The 24,001-nt window shown below is 35.0% G+C and overlaps 1 protein-coding gene across 8 annotated transcripts in view; it reads left to right on the forward strand.

The window, feature by feature from the left end:
• Rbcn-3B (WD repeat-containing protein Rbcn-3B) overlaps window positions 1-24,001 on the forward strand; it is a 117,915-nt gene that overhangs the window by 86,204 nt on the left and 7,710 nt on the right. For all 8 annotated transcript variants that reach the window (XM_069831838.1, XM_069831852.1, XM_069831876.1 and 5 more), the window contains 9 exons: window positions 1,498-1,692; window positions 3,669-3,960; window positions 5,497-5,716; window positions 8,222-8,438; window positions 8,527-8,619; window positions 10,507-10,713; window positions 14,997-15,183; window positions 18,827-18,944; window positions 22,086-22,238. In XM_069831838.1, coding sequence (XP_069687939.1) covers window positions 1,498-1,692; window positions 3,669-3,960; window positions 5,497-5,716; window positions 8,222-8,438; window positions 8,527-8,619; window positions 10,507-10,713; window positions 14,997-15,183; window positions 18,827-18,944; window positions 22,086-22,238 — 1,682 coding nt within the window. The remainder of the gene's footprint in view (window positions 1-1,497; window positions 1,693-3,668; window positions 3,961-5,496; window positions 5,717-8,221; window positions 8,439-8,526; window positions 8,620-10,506; window positions 10,714-14,996; window positions 15,184-18,826; window positions 18,945-22,085; window positions 22,239-24,001) is intronic.

Consider the following 24,001-nt stretch of genomic DNA (forward strand, 5'->3'; position numbering starts at 1 on the left):
TGTAAATCTCGTCTATATATATTTTATCTAGACTGTGACTATAAATTAAGATTTTATAATAGTTTTAAGTTTTTTGACTTGTTCCATATTCTAGCTGTAAGCATGTATGAATACCATGGAATGTTAATAAATACAATACAATACAATACAATACAATAAATATTACTGCATTAGGAATCAGTTTGAACATTTTATCAAGCAAATTTCTTGTGCCCAATCAGTTCAGTCCAGTTAGTCATTATATGACTGAATGTTAACAATACTTAAGATTTTCAACATATACTGGAGAACAAAATTGCTAATGGCTTCAGTGTCAAATGCAGCACATTAATCAACAAACAGATTTTAAAAATTATTTTGCTTATATTTAAAATATAATACCCCTCAAAATTTGAATGATCTTTACTTCTTAGAAATTATTAAAAATAAATAAATTGTTTATGCTTAATTTAGTGGACAGTGACTATTGAAGTATTCATAATGAACTAGATTTTTTCTTGCGATTTTCAGTACGTTTTTAAAATTAAGTAGTAATATTTCCATATGATATACTCAAGATGTAACACGAACAAAGTTATAGTCTCATCTTGATTCTTCATCTTGATTACAGTCTGTTTCCAAACAGTCTTTTCTTCGGTAGTTTCTACATTTATGTTGCTTTATAGAATATCTCACAGTGAATGTTCTTAATTTTCAATTAAGCTAATTATAATCTCACTCCTACCCCCAGTGGTGGCAGAGTAGTCAGACATTTGGCCTGTCATGTAAGTGTTCCGAGTTCGAGTCCTTGTCATTACTGGTTGTGGTAGACATTGTTATACTAGTCGGGGTTGTTTCTCAAAGTTCTCCCATTTTTCCATATTAGGCATCAACATCATTTCATTCGATCTCCATTCTATAGCATTCCCGAAATGCTAGCTCGAGATGCACAGAATGGGGCTGGTCTAGGGTTCCTGCTCGAAACCTGAGTACACAGTGAACATTAGTGTACTGCATCAGCTAGTGTAGGTTGGGAATACACCTTGCTCGACAATAAGCATAATAGATCTAGGTCGCAATGCTGAGTTGTAGTGCCCCTTCCCAAGTACAATAAAATACAAAACAATAATCTCACTCTTTCTCGTTTAATTGTTTGCACTAGTGGATAAAATATGCAGACATTTTTATTTTTATTTATAAAACACTACAGTGTAATTATACATTGTAATGTTCAAATATATATTTTTTTATTTCATTCATATGCTCGTACTTCATTTACAATGCTACTGGTTTAACTAGTCACTCAATAATTTATAAAGGGACAAAAATATTCGCGGATTTACAGAGTATAACAACACAGAGCTGCACCAGAAACCAGCTCTGTGGTGTTTACTCAGCTAGCAACACTACACTTCTTCCGACCCGCGAATATTTCTGTCTGTCCCTAAATTATCAAATAACAAATTAAATCGGCAACACTGCATGTAAACTATAGTAATGGAATCTTGTCTTTTGTAGGAAATGAATCAGGTGATCAAGGTGGACGGAAGGTGCGTGGATTGGAGACGAATGTGACAATGGAGATTGCTCAACTTCTATTATCACTCCTTCATGCATGGGGCATGGATCCTGATTTAGATAGAGTCTGTGAGGGTAAATTAGGTTTACTTCGTCCAATGGTACCAGTGTCATTTGGCGTTCTATCCAAAGGAGGTAAGTAATTACAATTTAACTTTTATACATTTCTGCAGAAACATTAAAATAGTATTATTGTTGTTGTTGTTGTTATTATTATTATTATTATTATTATTATTATTATTATTATTATTATTATTATTATTATTATTATTATTATTATTATTATTATTACTGTTATTAAAATATGCATCATAACAATGAATTTGTGTAGCATGCTAAAGAATTAGTTGACGAGGCAATACAGTACTATTGGTAAGTAATATTTTAGAATTGAAACATAATTCGTTGTTATTTGCACCTCATTTGTGAAAGGAAATGGCATTATAAAGGAGAAAAATAATGTTAACCTATTACTGTATTAGAAAGGGATTTTATTTGGACCATTATTGTTATTTTCTTTTGATTACCCAAAGGTTCTGATTTTGCTTCATCATAGGTCTTTGTTAATAAAAGAAGAAACCTCTCTGTGTATCTCCGAAGTACATAACATAAAAGTTTGATTTGTTTGCATTATGAAATGAAAATGTAACCTTTATTAACGGAGATTCTTATTTTCACATAGTAGCTAATTAACAGAGTAGTTTCCTCTTTACTTTATGACGAAAGTATGTTGAACCTTTGAAACATTTTTACTTCGTCATTATACGAACTTTGAAGAGAAAATATTGTGATGGTACAAAAAATTCGATTTACAGATTTTCACATCCCTGACACTGAAAAATGATTTTGAACATCCCAGTTGTCAGTTTCTCTTCTCTGGCAGCAATTTATTCTAAATTTAGGAACTTAGTTTGTTCATATTCAAAATCTACAAGTCAGTTTTTCCACCAGAAATTATGCAAATGTTGGTAAAAAAAAATTTTAAAGTCTTTATTTGAAATCAAAAACTCACAATGGTGATTCACTGCAGAACTGGCAGACCGGTTTTTTCTTTTCTTCTTCTTTTTTTTTTTCTTTTTTCTCTCACACCGTAGAATAATCTGACAAAAGAGCCGAAGTTGGTATCAATGGGAAAACTCTCTTAAAGATGAAATTAAGTATTACAGAATTATTTCTAAATGTCATTGCGAATTTCGTCAAAATTCTACCACCCCAGCAATAAGCTGGCGAAGAAGAGCTCCTTATTAAGATTGTTAAGAGGATGACCACTTTGTTGGAGAAACATTGTTACATATGAGTAGAGTCCTGCGTTTGGTTACCTAAAGCCTCCAAGTGACCCGTAACAGTGTAGATATATATGGAGTGGCACCTGATCCTATTAGACAGTTCAGGTCTGCTGTTCAGTGAACATGCGAAAACAAAACAAAGCTGGGTGCTTAGAGATCAGTGCTCTAATAGAAGAATTTGGTAGCCAGCACATCATTAGGAAAGAAAAACATGTATGTTATCAGAAAGAAGAAGAAATTTTTCATTGGATATACTTAAAATGTTTACAGTCATTCATCGTAATATGTAGAGACTTGTAAAGTATGCATTCATAATTTGTTTTAAGTTTATATTGATATTAATGTTTCTTCATTTGTTTATTCCAATTATAATATTCTCTCAGCTAGCAGTGCATAATAACTGCGGATTCCCGGCCAACAAGTCACTCAGCTGAGTGTGCTCCTAGTATAATGGCAGTTGACATTGGATACACGTACAGTTCAAAAGTATTGGAAAGCACGACTGCTAATGGCTTCATTGCCAGATGCAAGGCACTAGACAACAACAACAACAACATTGGATACACGTCAACATATATATGCCTAACTTGGAGTCAGGCCACAAAGGAAACATTGAAGGAGGAAAGTTCGATCCGGTGCTGTGGATTGAATTCAGCATAGCTCAGTGGTCAGAGGGCTTGGTACGTAGAACCAAGGACCCGGGTTCGATCACCGGTGCCGGAGCGAATTTTTCTCCTAAAATATTAAAGTGTCAATATTATAGATACATTCTGTAGGACAAATTAATATATCTATAATAATTAATAATTGTTTAACTTCGTTAAGGTTACATGAGTTTGTTACTGCCAACCTGGCAAGCAAAAAGTGCTGACGAATTGGATGCTGATAAGCCAGTTGCCTCTTCTGGAAATGCCAACTCGCTAGAAGCAGATCTGCCTGTGGAACTGGTGCGCTTGGAGCGACTCACAAGACTGTTCACTGCTCGGACTCATTGGGAGCTCAGCACCACTCTGACCAGCAATCATTTGCTGGCAATCATTGCAATGGCAAATACCCTCATGTCCATGAACAATGCAACATTTGTTCCTGAACAGGAGCGAAACCGTAAACTTCATAGGTATGAACATTATTCTTACTTCCCGACCTTATTCGAGAAAACTTCAATTATTTTCATACGAGCATTACAGACCTTATAATTTCATTATAATGTTATTGCTGTATGTGTCAATTTTTTTTTTTTTTTATCCAATGCCACCAGGTTGTCTTTTCGACATTTCTGGTCTTCTCTCCTGGCCGTGGCTTAATTGTAACCCACTTCTGAGGTTGGGGCGCCTGGAAGGTGGAGTTACATTACCCCGATGATATGATAGGATGATTATGATAATGTGGTGCCAGGAGAGGTCTTAAATCTAAACTTAACCTAAATTCCAGACCATGGACGAACACAGGAATAATCCCCTTTAAGGAAAAATTCCTGTGCTCTATCCGGGAATCGAACCCGGGACCTCATGAACTATAGCCAGAAGCTCTGACCACTTTAGCGTGTCTGGCCACGAAACCAGGTGGCCCGGATTCGATTCCCGGTTGGGGCAAGTTACCTGGTTGAGATTTTTCCTGGGGTTTTCCCTCAACCCATTACGAGCAAATGCTGGGTAACTATTGGTGCTGGACCCTGGACTCATTTCACCGACATTATCACCTTCATCTCATTCAGACGCTAAATAACTTAAGATGTTTATAAAGCGTCGCAAAAAACCTACTAAAATAAAAAAATAAAAATAGAGACAGGATTTTCATGCATTATTAGATCATAAAATATGCATGCGTTCATGCACTGTCAAATGACTAAATATGCACAATGAATGAAAAAAACGCTAAAAATATGTACCATCAACTTATGTTTTATTTTGGAATGACACAAGTACTATAGTAAACATATATTTGTATTCATTAGTCATAAAAAGTAAGAGTGTTTTTATTTTGAATCATTAAAGTGTATATTATGTTAAAATCCAACAGTATTAAAAACATATAACAATATAATTAAAATTCATTTAGCTAGACAGATGTGTACTCCTGTACTCCTGTTCCCTCTTTTATTTTACCAACTCTTCACCTCCCCTTTATTTCATCTGTAATCTGCAATAGTTAAAAATAGGTTGAGGTGAAGTCTTGGGGTAATACGGGTGTCCAATGCTGATATATGAAGGGCTTTTGGGGCCCAAGTCTTGCTCCTTATTAAGAGCTCAGCTGGGGATGAAACCTAGCTCTGGCAAAGCTGAGGCAGAATGGCGCACTTATCAGCATCGGATTCAAGGATGCCACCTTGGCGACCTGTTGGATTTGGATGGTCATTGCATATATAGGACGCACAAAGAATCAGTGCAAGTCTAAGTGCAGAGGGCCTATCTGTGGTCTGGTCCTTCGAAAACCAAAAGCCAAAGCAAAGAATGTCAGTAACTTAGGTTTGATTCACTCTGTATAAGTAGGTTATTAATTGATTTGAGTAATAATTCTAAAGTTGTTTCTTTTTAATCCTTATAAATATATTATGAGAGATAAAAACTGGAGAGTTTGATGTAGACATTGTATGAAATGTTCATATTAACAGTAATCAAATTCAATAGTTACTAAAGAATTTTTATTTCTTTAGGCAGAGTACGCGTACAGTTTTGAACTGGGGGACGAAAGCTGAGGAAGAAAATGAAGATCTTTTCACTGCTCAGCAAGCTCAAATCAAACAAGGATGGAGCCTGTTGGCCACTCTACATTGCGTGCTTTTGCCAGATAAAGTGGTACAGGCTGGCTCCAAGAACTTCAAGAGACCTCAGGTTGAGATGATGGCTCGTAGATGGCAGCATCAATGCTTGGAGGTAAGTGACATTCATTGTGATGGGAAGAAATTCATATTTTTAGTGTATTATCGACTGTTATACAGAGTAAGCATTTATACATATTTTGAATACTAATATCACATAAAAATAAAGAGAGATTGATAAAAAGAGTAATGCTGAAGTTCACTAAAATAACACAGGGACAGGAAAAACGAGAAAAATTTAAACCGTAAACAACATGAGAATAACGCCAAGGGGGCACTCTTTGAATGGCGGAACTGGATTAACATTAATTAAAATTTATTCTAATAACTAGCAATGCTAGTTAAATTGCATTGCTATCAAGAAGAAATATAACTAAGGACAAGACTTCGTTCAAAATATGGCTATGTGAAGTGTAATTCCAGCACAGTAGGCAACACTGTACACTAGAGGCATTTAACAGAGTATCCAACATGCACGAAAGAAAAATCCCAAACTATTACGATGTTCACCACATAGACGCAAATAGGCCTAATCATTTTTGCAAGCACATTCTGCATTAAAGTGAAATTTCTTTGAAATTCTTACAAAAGGGCATCCGGGCACCTGGACAAAGCTAATAAAAAGAAATGTCTGGGTTAAATCTATACGTCTGGTCACCCTATTGATAACATGCATTTATATCAATTTTTGCTTTAAAAATTCTATCTTGCAATAACAATAATATGATTTCACAACATTTAAAAAAATTTCAGAAAAATAGCAATAAAAAGTATCCCGAATTTTATGCATAAAATAACACAATATGGAAGGTTAAAATTACACAGTGGCGAAGCTAAGGTGTAAATACTGGGTAGGCTGAAAAAATCTGCTTACCTTGTGTCTTTTTATAGAACAGATGTTTATCAGCTTTTCTATCAAAATTTTTTGTGACACAGACCCCACAAGAAGATGTGACCATTTTTATTCCCAAACAGAATATAGGTAAAACAATATAACTTATTTCTCTTATTTCTTATACAGTGAAAATTGAAAATTTCTATTTTCTCTTCCTCCATCCGCTATTTTAATATGTAAATGTGGTGTCAATCTCCTACCTTTGTAAGCACATTCTATTTCATATGTCCAACTTGAAAACGATTCCTCTTTTAATTCTACAAATAATGACTCAATGTTCTCTCAGTATGAGCCATTTTACGAAAAATTAATATGTAACTCACACACACGCATGCATTTTTTATTAAACTAAACTCAGCAATGCAGCACTTTCAGAGAACTGTATGTAAGCTTTAAGTGCGCAGGTAAAGGGTCTAATAAGAGAGCGTAACAAGAGGGTGGGGTACTGTATAGTATGAAGGTTTAAATGCACAGGTAAAGGGTCGAATACCAATACTTTTCAGGTTAATGGCACCAGTAAGTTCAATGGCCAAAATGTTTCATTGCTGTTACAGTACATTGCTGAAAATTACATCGAAAATATTCCACAAAAAACAGCATGTTATGCAGGACTTGAGTGCAACAAATGGGGTATTTTATAAAAGTGTTATATATGAAATGTTCAGGGTCCGGACAAAAAAAGCATATTACACGGGATAGTGTAATAAGTGGGCGTGTCTTATCGAGGTTTTACTGTATTTATTAGTTCTTCAAATAACAAAATATATGCAGCTCATAGTTATCTTTTTTTTTTTCTTGTATTCAGTTTTAAGACCATTGTTTAACTACTTGTATGTAGTTAGTTTACTCATTGTCTACCATAATAAAATTCTCATGTTAATAGCATTACAATTCCTATTGAGCGCAATGTAATATTGTGACAGAAGACTAACCTTCTTTCATACAAAGATCTAGCGAATCCATCGATTATTGGAGCCTGAATTTATATGCCATACATTTAACTTCATCAACTATACTAGAGTAACTGTGGATTTTTATGTCTGATTTACAAGACTTCAAAATCTAACAATAGAGTGCTGAGTCACAAGGACTGGAGAATGTATTTTGTAAACCATGTGTTGACTTCTAAATGGCTGTTAAGAATGTTACGACCGCTAATGGTATCAAAGTGAAATATTGAGTGACAAGAATGACATCAGGAAGGGGTAGGGTCATAGTTTGTATGTTTATAAACTATACCGAGTAAAAATCGCGGGTGCTCGTGTAAAGGGTGTTAGGTTGATTTGGCTAAACTGGAATAAGTATAGATTTGAACTATCCACAATTACTTTTCGATTGTGTTAAATGGGTTAAGTCATTCTTCCATCTATGATGCAGTTACAGTGCTCCATAATTTGTGACAAAGGGGTTTTGTTCAGTACCAAAGGAGAGAAGTTTACATACCTTGCAATTTGACTTAACCCCCTTTACATGAGCACCCGGGAAATATTAACTTTTAGTTTATACTAAAACCTGACTCTGTTTATTATTTATTATTTTATATCTAGAAGTACAATTCCTTGTGGTCAAATTATGAACTGCTGCTTGAATATCAAACTTAATTGTATCCCTAGGTTCGTTTGTATCAAACTTCAGTGGGCTGTAAGACTTATGCATTATCATTAGGTTCGTGAAGCAGCACAGGCACTATTACTAGCAGAACTTGGTCGCTTGGGTCCTAAGGGTCGTAAAGCTCTAGTTGACAGCTGGGCTCAGTTCCTGCCATCCTACAGTTCTACAGACACCTTGGGATTCACTCCTGGTACACCACAGACGTCATCACAAACTTTGACTGTCCCATCAGTGCAGCAAGGAAATACCCCTCAGCAAACACCGTCACCAGGTCAGTCAGGGGACGTAGCAAGTTATGTGAGCCTGCAGTTACACTCACAGTGATTTATAGTTTGAATTTCATACTCGTATGTTTGTAGGAATGCAGACTAACAGTGGTGCAGCCCCTGGTCAACAACCAGAGCAGCTACAGCATGAAGACGAGGATGATGAAGAGGAGGAGGGAACTGAGGGTAATTAGAGATGTAACAGTCACTTACCTAATAATATTTACGGATTTTTCGATTTCATTACCTTATAATTTGCTTATGTTTTCTCCACTCACAAATACAAATGCCGTATTGGAATTTACTTTCCATTACCCCGAATGTTCTGTTCATTGTCTACTTATGTGTTAATAATGTCTTTAGGAGGTGATCCCTGCATCGAGCTGATCCCTCACCAGGGAAGTTCATCTCCCATCTCGTCTCGTGTATGATCCAAAAGAACTATCCCTCCCCTATGGGCACTGGCTTGTAAGACCCAGAAAGGAGGTTAAACAAGATAAAGAAAAAATTACTTACTTATTAATCTTAAGATTTTCGTCCAATAATCAATCAATTGTATAATTTTATGAAAGTAAAGTAACCTAAGTTTAGTTAAATTGTATAATTTTACTGTGCGACTTTATAATTATGTGAAATCAGTCAATTTTGCGAATTTAGCAGTCATAAACGAGTAGAGATGTACAAGCTGAATACGCAATTCTTTATTAACTATGTACAATACACACAGTTTAGTTTCAGTTATCTATTTTCATTGATCACATTCAATGAAAACAATTTTAAAATTATTTCTGTCACCTTAAAAGATAAAATTATCATAAAAATCTGTTCCATGAAGATGATACATATTTTAAATTCACAATAATTAACTTCTTTTATCATACAGGGTGATTATAAAGCTTCGATACATAAAAAAAAACATTTATTAGATTCGAACCAATATGCTGAATGAAATCCCCTGCACATAATAACATATCGTCAGATTAGAGTGTAAATCTGCTAACCGTCAAAAATAAAATTTTACAAGGGAAGCAAAAAACTGAGTTTAAATTAACTCTGAAACTTTAGGACCAAATCCGAAGTACAGGTACAAATGTCACCTGTATTTTGGATTTCGTCCTAAAGTTTCAGAATTAATTTAAACTTACTTTTTTGCTTCCCTTGTAAAATTTTCTCTTTGGCGGTTAGCAGGTTTACACTCTAAGCTGACGATATAATTCATCACAGTTCTCTCTCAGCAAAATTCCACACAACTGCCAGTGATGCACTGTTTCACAAAACACCTTTCCTAGTATTACAGGTGTTGAAACTTGTTTTTTGTTTTTATGTGTAACATTGTTTATGTTTCTAAATGCAACATAAATATATGTTAATAAGACGTTTCTTGTTTTATTTTGTAAATCATCTTGCGACCCTCCTCAGCTCTTAACACGAACTCACGGGGGGTCACGACCTCCACTTTGGGAACCACTGGTCTAGACCATGCATTTTTCGTCAAACTGTATTTATATTAACAACAATGTATTGCATCATTTTGATCCTCCGTCCTGGGTTATATATTTGATTTTTTCCCCCCTTTTTCGAATTATGTAATTGTACACGAGGCATTCAGTAATTAAAGAGACAGTAACTAGAGAGACAATTGGCTATTTAATGATAATGAAGATGTAACATACATTTGTCTCTCATTTCTTGACTGATCTAGTACAATATATTGATGTTATTTATTAGTTATTCAAATAACAAAATATATGCAGCTCGTAGTTATCTTTTTTCATTTTTCTTGTAATGCGTTTTAAGAGTGCTGTTTAACTACTTGTATGTAGTTAGTTTACTCATTTTCTACCATAATAAAATTCTCTTGTTAATAGCATTACAATTCTTATTGATCAGAAAAGAATACCTACGTGTGACTGGGTAAAATTGCAGTGCTCGAAAGTTTGTAGCCATTTTTTGTATCAGGCATAGTTAAATATTTTACGCAGAGTAGGATAAATTAATGTTCTTGGAGTACATAGTAATCTTGTAGTTTCAGGTCTAACAATAACAACCTTGTCTTTTATCTGTGATTCATAGAGTACTATGTGCGCAAACCTTGGAGTGTAGCTGAGTTGAAACGTAAACAAACAACTGCAGTGGTGCTTCTCGGTGTCATTGGAGCAGAATTTGGACAAGATGTGACTGAAGGCAGCACGAGACGAAGGGCTAGTGAAGATCAAAGACGGAAGAGCTCTGTTGTTGAAGGCTTCGGCATAGGAAACAACAATCTTGCTAGGTTAACAAGTATGTAACCCTGCTCATTACAAAACTGCGTTTATAAAGTTTGGATCATGAGGCTTTGACGATTTTCATTGCAGTGTTATGGATTATAAATAAACAAGATCACTGTTAGAAATACGAAGAGGTTTTACTACAATTTATTGGGACATATTCATTTCTTAAAAATCACATTAGTAAGATGTTTCCATTACAATTAATGCAATGTTGCAGTCGTGCATGGCAGTTCCACGTAATGTGCTGCAACATAGCTACATCAATTTGTCCAGTCTCATAAATAAAGTTATTTTTAAGTTCCTGGATACAGTAGATTGGTTGACGCGATGTAACCCCAGAGAAATAAGTCTGGTGCTGTTAAGTTAAGAAATCGAGCTGGCCATTTAACGCCTCCGAACCGTGAAAGCAAACTGCTTGGACACATAGTTTATAGAACATTTCTGCTTATCCCTGCAGTGTATGGTGTAGCACCGTCCTGTTGAAACCAAATGTGTTGGCATCAGGCATCAATCTTTGGAATTCTGGATGGAGGATAGTATCAGGCATGATGCAACAGTGAGCAGAATCCATAGCGACAGCTTGTTCTCCTTGAAATAAGAACTGATTACACCAAATGCAGAGACACCGCACCACACTGGTATTCTCTCGCTATGAAGAGAGAGTTTGTGCAACTGCATTGAATTTGTGTCATTCCATTACCGGAAATTTTGTTTGTTTACAAATTCAGATATGTGAAAATGTATCTCGTTTGACATCATTGACACCTCCAGTATTGCTGCGTTATTCCTCAAGCCTTCCAGGAATTCCCTGCAGAAATTAACACAAGACACTTTATCTTGTTCCTTAAGTTCACTTGGATCTTATAGCGATAGAAATGGAGGTTCTCATGTAAAATTTTTCATATAGTTCTGGATGACGTTTGTAATGTACTGGTATGTCATCTGGCTGAATATATTAGACTCCTTTGTACTGCGGCACTCATTTTGGTAGTGTTTACATATGTGCAAACAGGAGACGGACTATTTGCCGCATTTCCTTGTTCATTAAAATCCTGAACCCATTTTAAATTGACATTTGCTAGAAGGAACTCTACCATGCCTCAATACAGCAACTCATATGTCTGTGTCTGAACAACTGACTCTGTTTCAAAATATTTCCACACAGCAAACATCCAATCAGTTTTGCATGATGATTAAACTGCATACATCTATGAGTCTATTTCTGCATCATTCAGTTGCACCAACTATATGAAAACCTTCAAATCCTCACTCCCCACCCTGTAGTTAATAATAAATTTGTTAATTATATTGAATTGTTTTGTTCTTTTATAATTATATGATAGTATATAAAATATTCATAATCTGAATAATATTCTACTACTACTACTGCTGCTGCCAAGGTGCCAACTATTATCTTACTTATTACGGCTTCTCCTCAATATTATGGCAAAGTGGTCAAAGGGAAAATTATCACGGAAAAAGTATATGTCTTCCGAAAATGAGAAAAAAAATGTGTAAAGAAATTTTCAATTGAGAATGAATTTCTTAACCATGCCAAAGTTGTAGATAGTATTTCACACAGAAAAATTTTAATATTCCTATCTTGAGTACTTTATTCCAAGATTTCCAAATTTGATTAATGAAAGTGAACATGACAGACTTGAGAAATTTACAGCTTACCAATTCGATACCTTTTCTTAATACATTATAAATAGATCTAGAATGGATGCAGAGAGCCAAAATTGCAGATCTCAGAAATGAAAGTTAGTATAAAACATTAAATAAAGTTGTATTTGTAGTATTAAGTGTTTCTCATAGTGATTCTCTTGCAGAAAGAGTCTTCAGTATTGTGAGAAAAAATAGATTCAGGTCTACAGAGTCCGCCAAAAAATGTATTCACTCTTTAAGGAACGAAAACTATTTATTATGTAATCTTCATCTTTACAATGTTTTGTGATGTATATACGTCCTTTGATGTGACATATTAATGAGGTTGTGTAATTTTTCTTTCATACCATGGCATGATTGTGACTATAATAGTATTTAAATTCATTATTTATTATGTGTTTTTATTTTACATTTAAATACGATCACACATGTAGTGCTGTCTTCAGTTAAGCACATGGTTACTTTCATCATCATCATTATTGGCGCTACAGCCCTTGGTGGGCCTTGGCCTCCCTTAGTAATTGTCGCCATCCGTCTCTATCTTGTTTAGCAGCCTTCCAATTCTTGCACCCCAACTTTCTGGCATCCTCTTCCACTCCATCAATCCACCGCAAGTGCGGTCGACCTTGTCTTCTCTGACCTCCTGGATTTGTTATTACAATTTTTTTACAAGGTTCACTTAGGTCCATGCATATTACATGTCCTGCCCACCTCAATCTGCTTGTTTTAACTGTATTGATTATATTTGGCACTCCTAGAAGTCTATATAATTCATAGTTGCATCGCCTTCTCCAGAGACTTTCCTCAAATGTTGGGCCATAGATCCTTTGCAGAATCTTTCTTTCGAAAATCGCCAGTCTTTTTTCATCGTTTTTGGAGATTGACCACGTTTCTGCTGCATATGTCAAAACTGGTCTCACTAATGTTTTGTAAAGAATCATTTTTACTTTCCTGGATAGAGCATGCGAACTAAAATGATATTTCAGGCCAAAATATGCTCTGTTTGCTTTCATTAATCTATTACAGATTTCTTTGGACATGTTATTATCGCTAGTGACCACTGATCCTAAATATGTAAAGTTGCCAACTTTCTCAAAATTATAATCTGATATCTGCAGGCTGTCCATCTTGTCAACTATCTTTCCATTATCTGCCAACATATATTTTGTTTTCCTCTCCAAGCCTGTTCCAAGGAAAGGAACACTTCCTTTACATATTTCATGGATCTGCCAATAATGACAATGTCGTCCGCAAATGCCAATATTTGTGTGGATTTATAAAAAATGTTGCTCCGTGTTTGGACTTCAGACTTCCTAACGACACTTTCCAATGCAATATTGAATAGGAGGCATGCTAAACATGGTTACTTTAGATGTTCAAAATGTTTACCCTAGCAGACTTCTGTGAAGAAGTAACAAACCTTTCCAACACGAGAACCAATGAAGCAGAACTTGTAGCTGTATGTGGTCTTCCTGATCTAACATTGTGAATATCACAAATGGTTCCATGTGCCTCAAACTTGTCAATAATGTGTTAGGTGGGTTGTGGATTCTGTTTTGTACTCCCGCCTCCACTGACGCTGCACTTCAGCAGCATTATCAAACCTCATAAACCACTTCAGAATGCATTTTTGCTGCTTGAACGTCAAGCATGTTCAAGCCATTTTATTTTCTCACTATTGTGATGGAAGTACTGACATCTCTTGAGCGAAAGACCACACTACAACATACTCGTAATTCAAATCAATTGACAATATCAATATCCCGATACAGTGTGACAAAGAGTGTATACATTTTTTTGGTGGACTCTGTATATTAAACATATCAACACTGGAATCATTCTGAGCTATAAGATCAAGATGAGATTACAAGGGAAAGTATGCTTCAAGAATGTTGTTGTTGTTTTCTAATGCCAGGCGTTTGACAATAAAGTCATTTGACCTCTTGCACTCCAATATTTTTCAAAGATATTATCATGACCAGCCACTGTAGCACAGATTTTGAGGTGTTCTGAATCCATTTCTTGGTTTGAGTTGCACAATGGACAGTTGGGGGACTGATATATTCCAATTCTATGCAGGTGTTTGGCCAAACAATCATGGCCTGTTGCCAATCTAAATGCAGCTACAGACGATTTTCGTGGTAAATCGGGAATTAACTGTGGATTTTGATGCCTGCTTCAAGAATAAATGTGTATATAAGCAGCTGTTGGATACAAAACATACCACAGAGCATTTTTCCCCTTGCAGAAGTGACAAATAACGTGTACTTAGGGCCTGTATATAATGTGTTTTACATCTGACTTTGCCAGAATGGTAGCAGTACTAATAACCCACTGGGAAGGTTGGCATCTTTGCTACCATGACCACTAATGCCACCACGACCAACACCAACATAATACGACAACTAACACTACTACTATTTCATATCTGATTTCAACCAATGACATTAATTCGAGGAATTCCCAAGTCAGTGGAATATGTTTCATCATGGAATCTCATAGTTTTTTCCTGGTGAAATAAATGTGAATATTTTCTCGTCACTTTCAAACCTAAACATTCAAATTGAAATATTCACAGAATAATTTTCATGTCTAGATTAATAAAATTTTACATTATCTTTACAGGTCTGGCTCTCACCCACTTATTATTAGCACCACCTACTCCACGGTTACCTGCCCACACACCTCTTCGTAGAGCTGCCATAGATCTGATTGGTCGAGGGTTCACAGTATGGGAGCCTTATCTTGATGTGTCAAAGGTTCTTCTTGGACTTCTGGAACTGTGCTGTGAAGCTGACAAACTTGTACCAAGGTTCATGACTGCTATGTCATATCTGATTGTTCTAGTTAGTGTATAGAAAGTCCCAGGTAGTAATGTTCCATCAGCTTAATGATGGTAGTGCGGAGTGCCTGTCTCGAGGAAACCAAGGTGGAGTGGAACCAGTCTGCGTAGAATAGCATGCATGGATTTGTCCATATGTCGGCATACAACCTCTTGCCTCCCAACAACAGATTATGTTGGATAGAGGTTGGAGTAGGACCAGTCTGCATAGGAACTCTCAGTATATTAGTTGTATCTAAAATGACTGTACATAAGTGGAAGAGTATAAATTTTTATTCAGAGGACGTACACAACATTTCGAAATGTCAGAATGTAACATAAAACTTCAAGTTTTACCTTGTATAGTTATGATTTATTGTGACTTCCATTGTAAATGTAATAGATATCCTGTCTTTAGTCAGTTTCTTCCCACACTCAGTGTGGAATCTCTGATGTTACTTTTGCATTTGTGGTAGGGTGACCAGATTTTGTCTTTTAAAAAATAGAGGACACTTGAACTCATTCGGTATCAAGATATTTCCTGACGAGATATAAAGATAAACAGTACTGACAAAATATTTATATTAAATCAGAATAAGTTAAAAAGTCATTAAGACTAACAACATTTCAATATACTGGCATTAAATCAATATGAAACAATATACTCACTAATGAATTATGAAGCTGTCTAAATTCAGTATCTAAGTAGGTGTAATCAGCACTTCACTAGGTTTGGTACTTTTTACTACTGTATAGTAGCAGCCTTCAATAGAAAGAGAGAGAGGTTTGTCCTTCAAATACACTTAAAAAATGTCTGTACAGTGTTTTACACCATATTTATTCAGAATTTGGAACTGACATTTACTTGAATCAACTTCCAATCTCTTTCTTACATCTGTCCATGCTTGTTTCATTTTGAAAATATTTTTTCTGTGTAAGGATTGAAAGCAGGAAAACTTGCGATGAATGAAGCTACACATTTAAGATTAAGTTGAATATCTTCACTATCTTTAGCTATATTGAAGATAAAAAAAAATATATAATTTTGGTACAGCTTTGAACTTTTTTCCCAACAAGAAAGGTAATATTGTTCGTAAAACAAAAAATTCTTCATACAACTCATCTTCATTATTATCAACATTTTAAGGGCTGAACAGAGATCTTCAAATGGAAACACCTTGCAAAGATTAAGTACTTTACTGTTGTAATTATTTTCTGAAAAGTCGTTCCATTTTTTCGAGTATGATAGAACTATTTCAAAGGCACAAAGAAAATCTTCTCCAATTTTTTCTTGTTGTGTTGATTTAAATCTGAAGTCTAGAATTGATATTTCCTCCAAAAAACTTGTTCTGAATCCGTAAAAACAGATCATATATATCTGTTACTGTTATTGTTTCTTAATAGTAATATGCATTACAAGAGCGGTATGTTAAAGTTTTCATGTTTGAGGAAAAGTTTGAAAAAGCGAAACGTAGTTGAGCTTTTTAATTTCCGAGATTTGAAAGAAAACATACCGCTCGTGTATCGTACATTATTTTGTGCGAAGATCGTTTATTACATACCTGAAAGAGGAATTTCTAATTAGTTGCAATGAAATCTCCATCTTGGTTTCTGTTCAGTGATGGCAAATTTGTAAAACAAAAATATCTATCTTCAACATTGTTGCTTTAAAATGTTTCCTGTGTTTACTATACTCCAGCAAGCCGTGATATACGTCTGTCTTTTTTTTCCCCCAGTCCATAAATGCGAACTTAAAACAAATGGTAGGTTATGTAATGATTTATTTTTCATTTTAATATTTTAACAATATTATTTATATAACATATTGCAGTAATAACATCGGCATCTGAATTCTTGTTGATTTTTTCATGGCTTCCTTAATGTTACTTGCATCACGAATGCAGTAACTTTAGTGGAGTTGTAGAGTTTACTTAATTTTTGCAAATATTTAAAAACAATAATTAACAGTGCAATTTAGGTGAAATTGCAGTGGTAAGTTTCCAATTTATAATTATTACTATATTGAACGTCTCAAAAAATAATATGTTAGAAGCCTAAAGCAGTAAAATCAATATGTCACATAAGCTGTAAGAAGAGGGAAATTGTTATGTGTGTTAGGTTGGGAATACTGAATGTGGAATTTTAGACTTACTGCGAATTGGTTTTGTGCAGAAACCAAGCAAATATGCACGATCTCGCACAAAATATTTTGAGATATATGTGGACTCTTTGGTAGCATCAAGAACATGTGAATGACCAGATGATTTCACATGGTTTACAGAACATGCAACCTCAGCAGAATTGTTATGTCATGAGTAAATTATACGCCTACTGAGAGGTTTCTTGTCATACTGATTATGAAACGTACTTCGAACTTGTGTAATAAATCTTTCTTCTCTGAACCAGAAAACGTAATGAGCATAGTCTATATCTATAAGGCTGTTCTCTCACCAGTACTACGCTACTACGAATCATCAAAAACACTAGAGTGCAAAACAAGTGTAAACATTTTTCCATATTGATTACTTCCCTGCAAAACTTGGTGCAGTAAGTGAGGAACAGGTTGAATGATTTCATCAAGACACTAAAGTAGTGAATATCTGATTATAAGGATATTGGTTTAATATGGATTACTCTTGATGTTTGAAAAGACAGCACAGCTTAAAGAAAATAGTTTATAGTTTTCTTTCCAGTATTGTGACAGCACAGTTTAAAGAAAATAGTTTATAGTTTTCTTTCCAGTATTGTGACAGCACAGTTTAAAGAAAATAGTTTATAGTTTTCTTTCCAGTATTGTTATAAAGCTTTAAAATTCATAATGGTTTGAAAACAGCTGCTATATTTCAACATTTTTGTTTCATGTTTAAGCCAAAATTAAACACGTGTAGGAACAGTTTTACCTGAGCTTAATTATGGAGTGTGTTTAATAGCTATAATATTTAATTAAAATTTACGTTCATTATTATCTGTGTTATGATTGCGTTAAAAAACCTAGCTCGTAGAGTAAAATTTGATCCAGATTTGAATTTAGAGCATTCATATTAGTGTCCTGCAAGGTTCGAACATGTGAGAGGCAACCAAGACATTACAAACATCGTCTTATTTCATATGAAAAAGTAATCGCAAGATCTGTGCCAAAATCCTTAAGCAGTTAAATCATGAAGGGATGGGAGTGGAGGACAGTGAAAATTTTTATAACAAGTTGTAACAGGCCTCCTTCTTGAACCGAATATAATGCTTGTAATGCACGACGTTAATTCACATTCCAGGTGAGTTAATGAAAAGCAGTAAAGAAAAATATTTTGTTGATCAATGTTATTTGTTTCTTACAGTTTTAAGCTTTTTTTTTTTTTTTCATATGCAAGATATATGTGAAACTTTTTCATTAACTATTTTTGTTAAGTAAAATTAAGGATGTGAGATACATGTAAGGGCGAGTTATTTGAGTAAATATGATATGGTAAATTTTAACATCAATAATAACTTTGGTAATGAAGAACCTTAAAAGAGAAAACTATATAATGATTGATCACTATTTTTTCATAAAAAAGTACTACAGTTGAATTGTATTTTTTAATTTTTCTTTAATATTCTTATCTCCATTTCCATTGTGATCAAGTTGAATTGCTTACAGCATGACATATGGATTGCCATTAACCCCAGCAGCTGATTCTTGCCGCACAGCTCGTCATGCCCTCACTCTTATTGCCACTGCCCGTCCAGCTGCTTTCATTACCACCATGGCTAGAGAGGTGAGTTGATTGAGTATTTTGAGAGCAAAATGCCAGTAGTGATAGTTATCATAAATGATTCAGTGTTAGGATTTGAGAAGTATTCTTATTAATTATTCTGAGTTGAAAGTTTGTTTCACCATGAATTAGTTTCATTTATAATGCTAACATCCCATACCAGCTTTCCATTGTATTAAAAGTTACAATTTAACGTTTTTTGTCTCTCAGTTTTAAATAACTTAAATAATATATTATTTTAGTTATTGTTTTATAAATATTAATAATAATAGCCACCGGCGTAGCTCAGATGGCTGAGATGCTTGCCTGCCGATCTGGAGTTGCACTCGGGTGTGAGTTCCATTCCCGCTAGGGCTGATTACGTGGTCGGGTTTTTTTTCCGAGGTTTTCGCCAACTGTAAGGCGAATATCAGATAATCTATGGCGAATACTCGGCCTCATCTCGCCAAATACCATCTTGCTATCACCAATCCCATCGATGCTAAATAACTGAGCAGTTGATACAGTGATATAAATAACCAACTAAAAAAAAATTAGAAGAGAGATTATAGCGTTGGCAGGAGACTGTAACAGATTCACTACTATCTAATATTTGATCTGCAAAATAATGATGATGATGATTTTAAGGATTTATTATACACAAGGAAACAATTCTAAAATGTGTAACCTCTGTTATACACATGCGCGCGCACACAGAGAGAGAGAGAGAGAGAGAGAGAGAGAGAGAAAGATTGCAGTCCACTGCTGTGGAGTAATGGTCAGCATGCCTGACCGTGAAACGAGCGGGCCTGGGTTCAAATCCTGGTTGGGACAAGTTGCCTGGTTGAGATTTCCTCTGGGATTTTCCCTCAGTCCAATGCTGGGTAACTTTTGATACTGGACCCTGGACTCATTTTGCCAGCGTTATCACCTACATATCATTCAGACACTAGATAACCACAGATGTTGATAAAGCGTCGTGAAATAACCCACTAAGAAAAAAAAAAGAGATTGTGAGGATGTCCGCCCAAAGATCATAACGATGATGACAACGACTATGATGATGATGATGATGATGATGATGATGATGATGATGATGATGATGATGATGATGATGATGATGAAGATAACATTATGAAGAGATCAAACATTTTTTTTTTTTTTCCTTATTGGGCTAGAGCCACACAAGGGACAGGACTGAGCCAAGCACCTGCTGTCCAGTACTACTACTTGATGAGATAGGGCACTGCATAATCAGTGCTGTGAGTCCCCTCAGGTGTTATTAATCAGCTTTTCTTCGATCGAAATTCTCCATCTCTCATGGTTCTCCAATTTTCTGATCATGAGACGGACCCTCTTATAGATCTTACACCTTCGAAATATTTTTTGGGAATATGTGGGGAATTTAACTTGGGACATTTGGTTCATAGACAAGCTAACCACTACACCAAGGAGGCAGTCTTTACTTTTTGTTCATACTTTGGACCATGAGGTATAATGCTAAAACATTACTAAAACATAACTTAATTTAGTATTCATTGTTCGATACACTCTTTTAACATTTATAATCACTGAATAACTTTTTGGTATCTTTACTCTGTTAATTTTTTTAATTTACCTTGCTGACTAGTTTCGAAGTGGTATTCTTCATTGTCTGAAGTCTACTCGGACAATGAAGGATACCACTCCGAAACTAGTCAGCCAGGTAAATAGTAAAAGTTAACACAATAAAGATATCATAAAGTTATTCAGTTCCGTACTTTAGTATCTGTTGTAAAATGTTTTATTAATGAACTTCAAAATAACAAACTGCTGTACCGGTACTTACTTCTTACATTATTGTTCCTGACTATACTTTATTATAACTCCCAAGCCGTAGCATTGTGGTCTAAAGCATAATGCCTAAGACTCATGTTATGGAATATGCACTGGTTTTGAGTCCTCATGGGGAAGAAATTTTCTCATAAAATTCCTGCCATTGTATGGGACCAGTACCTACTAAGCATTGTGATAAATTTGGAGAGCTACAATAGGTAGTGAAATCAGTTTTAGAAACCAGCTATAATGGTTGGGGATATTGTGCTGAGCACATGATACTCTTCATTCTGATTGGATGAACGTTGAATCCTGCTGAGGCATGTGGACGTGAGTCTGGCTGGTCGGCCTTGGCCCTTCCTGGGCTGTTAGGGCCACGGATTGGTTACTTTATTATATAGCTACGTTTTTAAATACATTAAGGAGAAAGGATTCAAATCCTGCTTAGACAAATTACTTTGTTGGATTTTTCAGACATTTTCTCCAGCTATAAAGTGAATGTTAGGTATACTTCGCGGTAAAAGAATGGAGCACCAACAATTTGTAACTCCCAGAACAGACATTTTACCCCTATACCACACAATATAAAAACAAGGCCTAGTAAAAGAGAAAATTTCTCCTTAATAGAGTTACAGTCTATCACCACCACATAAGGTTGACTTCATTGTATTCGGATGCCTTTTAATGAACAAACAACACAGCAATGCTTTCATGTACAGTTCATTTATATGTGTGAACTGTGCAGTAGAACTTCGCATTTATAACAACCGTCCACATCTGTGAAGTAACGGTCAGCGCATCTGACTGAAACCAGGTGGCTCGGGTTCGATTCCCAGTCGGGGCAAGTTACCTGGTTGGGGGTTTTTCCGGAGTTTTCCCTCAACCCAATACAAGCAAATGCTGGGTAACTTTCGGTGCTGGACCTCAGACTCACTTCACTGGCATTATCACCTTCATTTCATTCAGACGCTAAATAACCTAGATGTTGATACAGTGTCGTAAAATAACCCAATAAAATAAAAAAATAAATTTATAACAACCAAGAGTCGGCCCATTCTTTTTGCCACAAAGTGTAATTCCATAACAAATCCTCATCACTCATTACACCAATTATCATTTGTTATCACTATTTCCATATATGGTCAATAACCTCGCAATCGATACAGCATTGTGAAATAAGCCAAAAAAGTATCAAGTATAAATTTATTCTATCTATTTATTTTTTCCCCCTATTTATTAAATTCATTTGATTGCTTTGATTTGGCTCATTGTCTGAAGCAACAATTTTATAAGTTCAGTTGATACTCAGAAGTTTATGAAGTTGACAGTGGAATTTCAATACAATTGCAGGTTGCGAGGTACAACACTCTGCAGCAAAATGCACAGGCTTTGAATGTGAACCTGAGCAACTCTGTTCTCCACAGAGCCAAGCCTGAAATCCTGCGAGGTGTTGAGCTCCTCATTGATAAGATGCAGAATGAAATGGCTGACTTGCTTGTTGAGGTAATTTGAATGTGTTCATTTCATCATATAAAATGTTGTTTTGTAGTACTTGTGTAAAGAATATATTTTCAGAATAATTTCCCTAGTACAAGTCTCCAGGTATCGATCAAATTCCAGCAGAATTAATACGAGAGGGTAGAAACTCATTATCTAGTGAAATTCATAAGCTTGTACTTGTTAACTGGGAAAAGGAAATTGTACCAGAACAATAGAAGGAGAGCATTATTGTACCTATCTTTAAGAAGGGGGAAAAGACTAATGTTGTAATTTTCGAGGTGTAACACTTTTATCGATGTCATACAGAATTTTGTCCAATATTCTTTTGAGAAGATCATATGTAGATGAAATTATTGGAGATCATCAGTGTGGTTTAAGGCGTAATAGATCGACTATTGATCAAATTTTTTATATTTGACAGACATTGGAGAATAAGGGCACTATACATCAGTTATAGATTTCAAAAAAGCATATGATTCGGTTAAGAGAGAAGTTTTATGTAATATTCTTATTGAATTTGGTATTTCCAAGAAACTAATTCCATTATTTAAAATATGTCTCAGTGAAACATGTAGCAGAGTCTGTATAGGCCAGTTTCTGTCTGACACTTTTCCAATTCACTTGGGGCTCAAGCAAGGAGATGCACTATCACCTTTATTTTTTAACTTTGCTTTAGAATATGCCATTAGGGAAGTCCAGGAAAACAGAGAGGGTTTGTAATTGAACGGGTTACATCAGCTGCATATTCATACAGATGATGTGAATATGTTAGGAGAAAATCCACAAACTGGAAGCAAGTAATGAGATGATTTGGAAATAAATTCCGAAAAAAAAAACAAAGTATATGATTATGTCTCGTGACCAGAACATAGTACGAAGTGGAAATATAAAAATTGTAAATTCATCCTTTGAAAAGTTGGAAAAATTCAAATATCTTGGAGCAACAGTAACAAATACAAATGATACTCGAGAGGAAATTAAACATAGAATAAATATGGGAAATACTTGCTATTATTTGGTTGAGAAGTGTTTGTCATCCAGTCTGCTTTCAAAGAAACTGACAATTAGAATTTATAACACAGTTATATTACTGGTTGTTCTGTATTGTTGTGAAACTTGGACTCTCACTTTGAGAAAGGAATAGAGGTTAAGGGTGTTTGAAAATAAGGTATATAGGAAAATATTTGGAACAAAGAGAGATGAAGTTACAGAATGAAGAAAATTACAGAACGCAGAACTGCACACATCGTATTCTTAACCTAACGTAATTAGGAACATTAAATCAAGATGTTTTAGATATACAGGAAATGATGATGGGTGATTCTAGAAATGCATATAGAGTGTTAGTTAGAAGCGTGAGGGAAAAAGACTTTTGATGAGGCCGAGATGTAGATGGGAGGATATTATTAAAATGGATTTGAGGGAGGTGGGATATGATGGTAGAGACTGGATTAATCTTTCTCAGGATAGGGACAGATGGCAGGCTTATGTGAGAGCAGCAATGAACCTCCGGGTTCTTTAAAAGCAATTTGTAAGTAAGTAAGCAAATAAAAGTAAAATAACTTTAACAGAAGTCGAGGAAAACAATTTATTAACAAATGCCATTTAACATACTACGTGGTTTTGCTGTTCATATACGCTTCTCTTCATTTTGTATGTATCAATTTTATTATTATTTCACTCTTCAGAGGTCCTGATGTGTGTAGAATCAACTCTCCATTCGATTTTATAACATATTCAGATTCTTGAACAAAATACAGCAAAAT

This window comes from Periplaneta americana, chromosome 1 (assembly GCF_040183065.1).
Source record: "Periplaneta americana isolate PAMFEO1 chromosome 1, P.americana_PAMFEO1_priV1, whole genome shotgun sequence".
NCBI classification, from domain to species: domain Eukaryota; kingdom Metazoa; phylum Arthropoda; class Insecta; order Blattodea; family Blattidae; genus Periplaneta; species Periplaneta americana.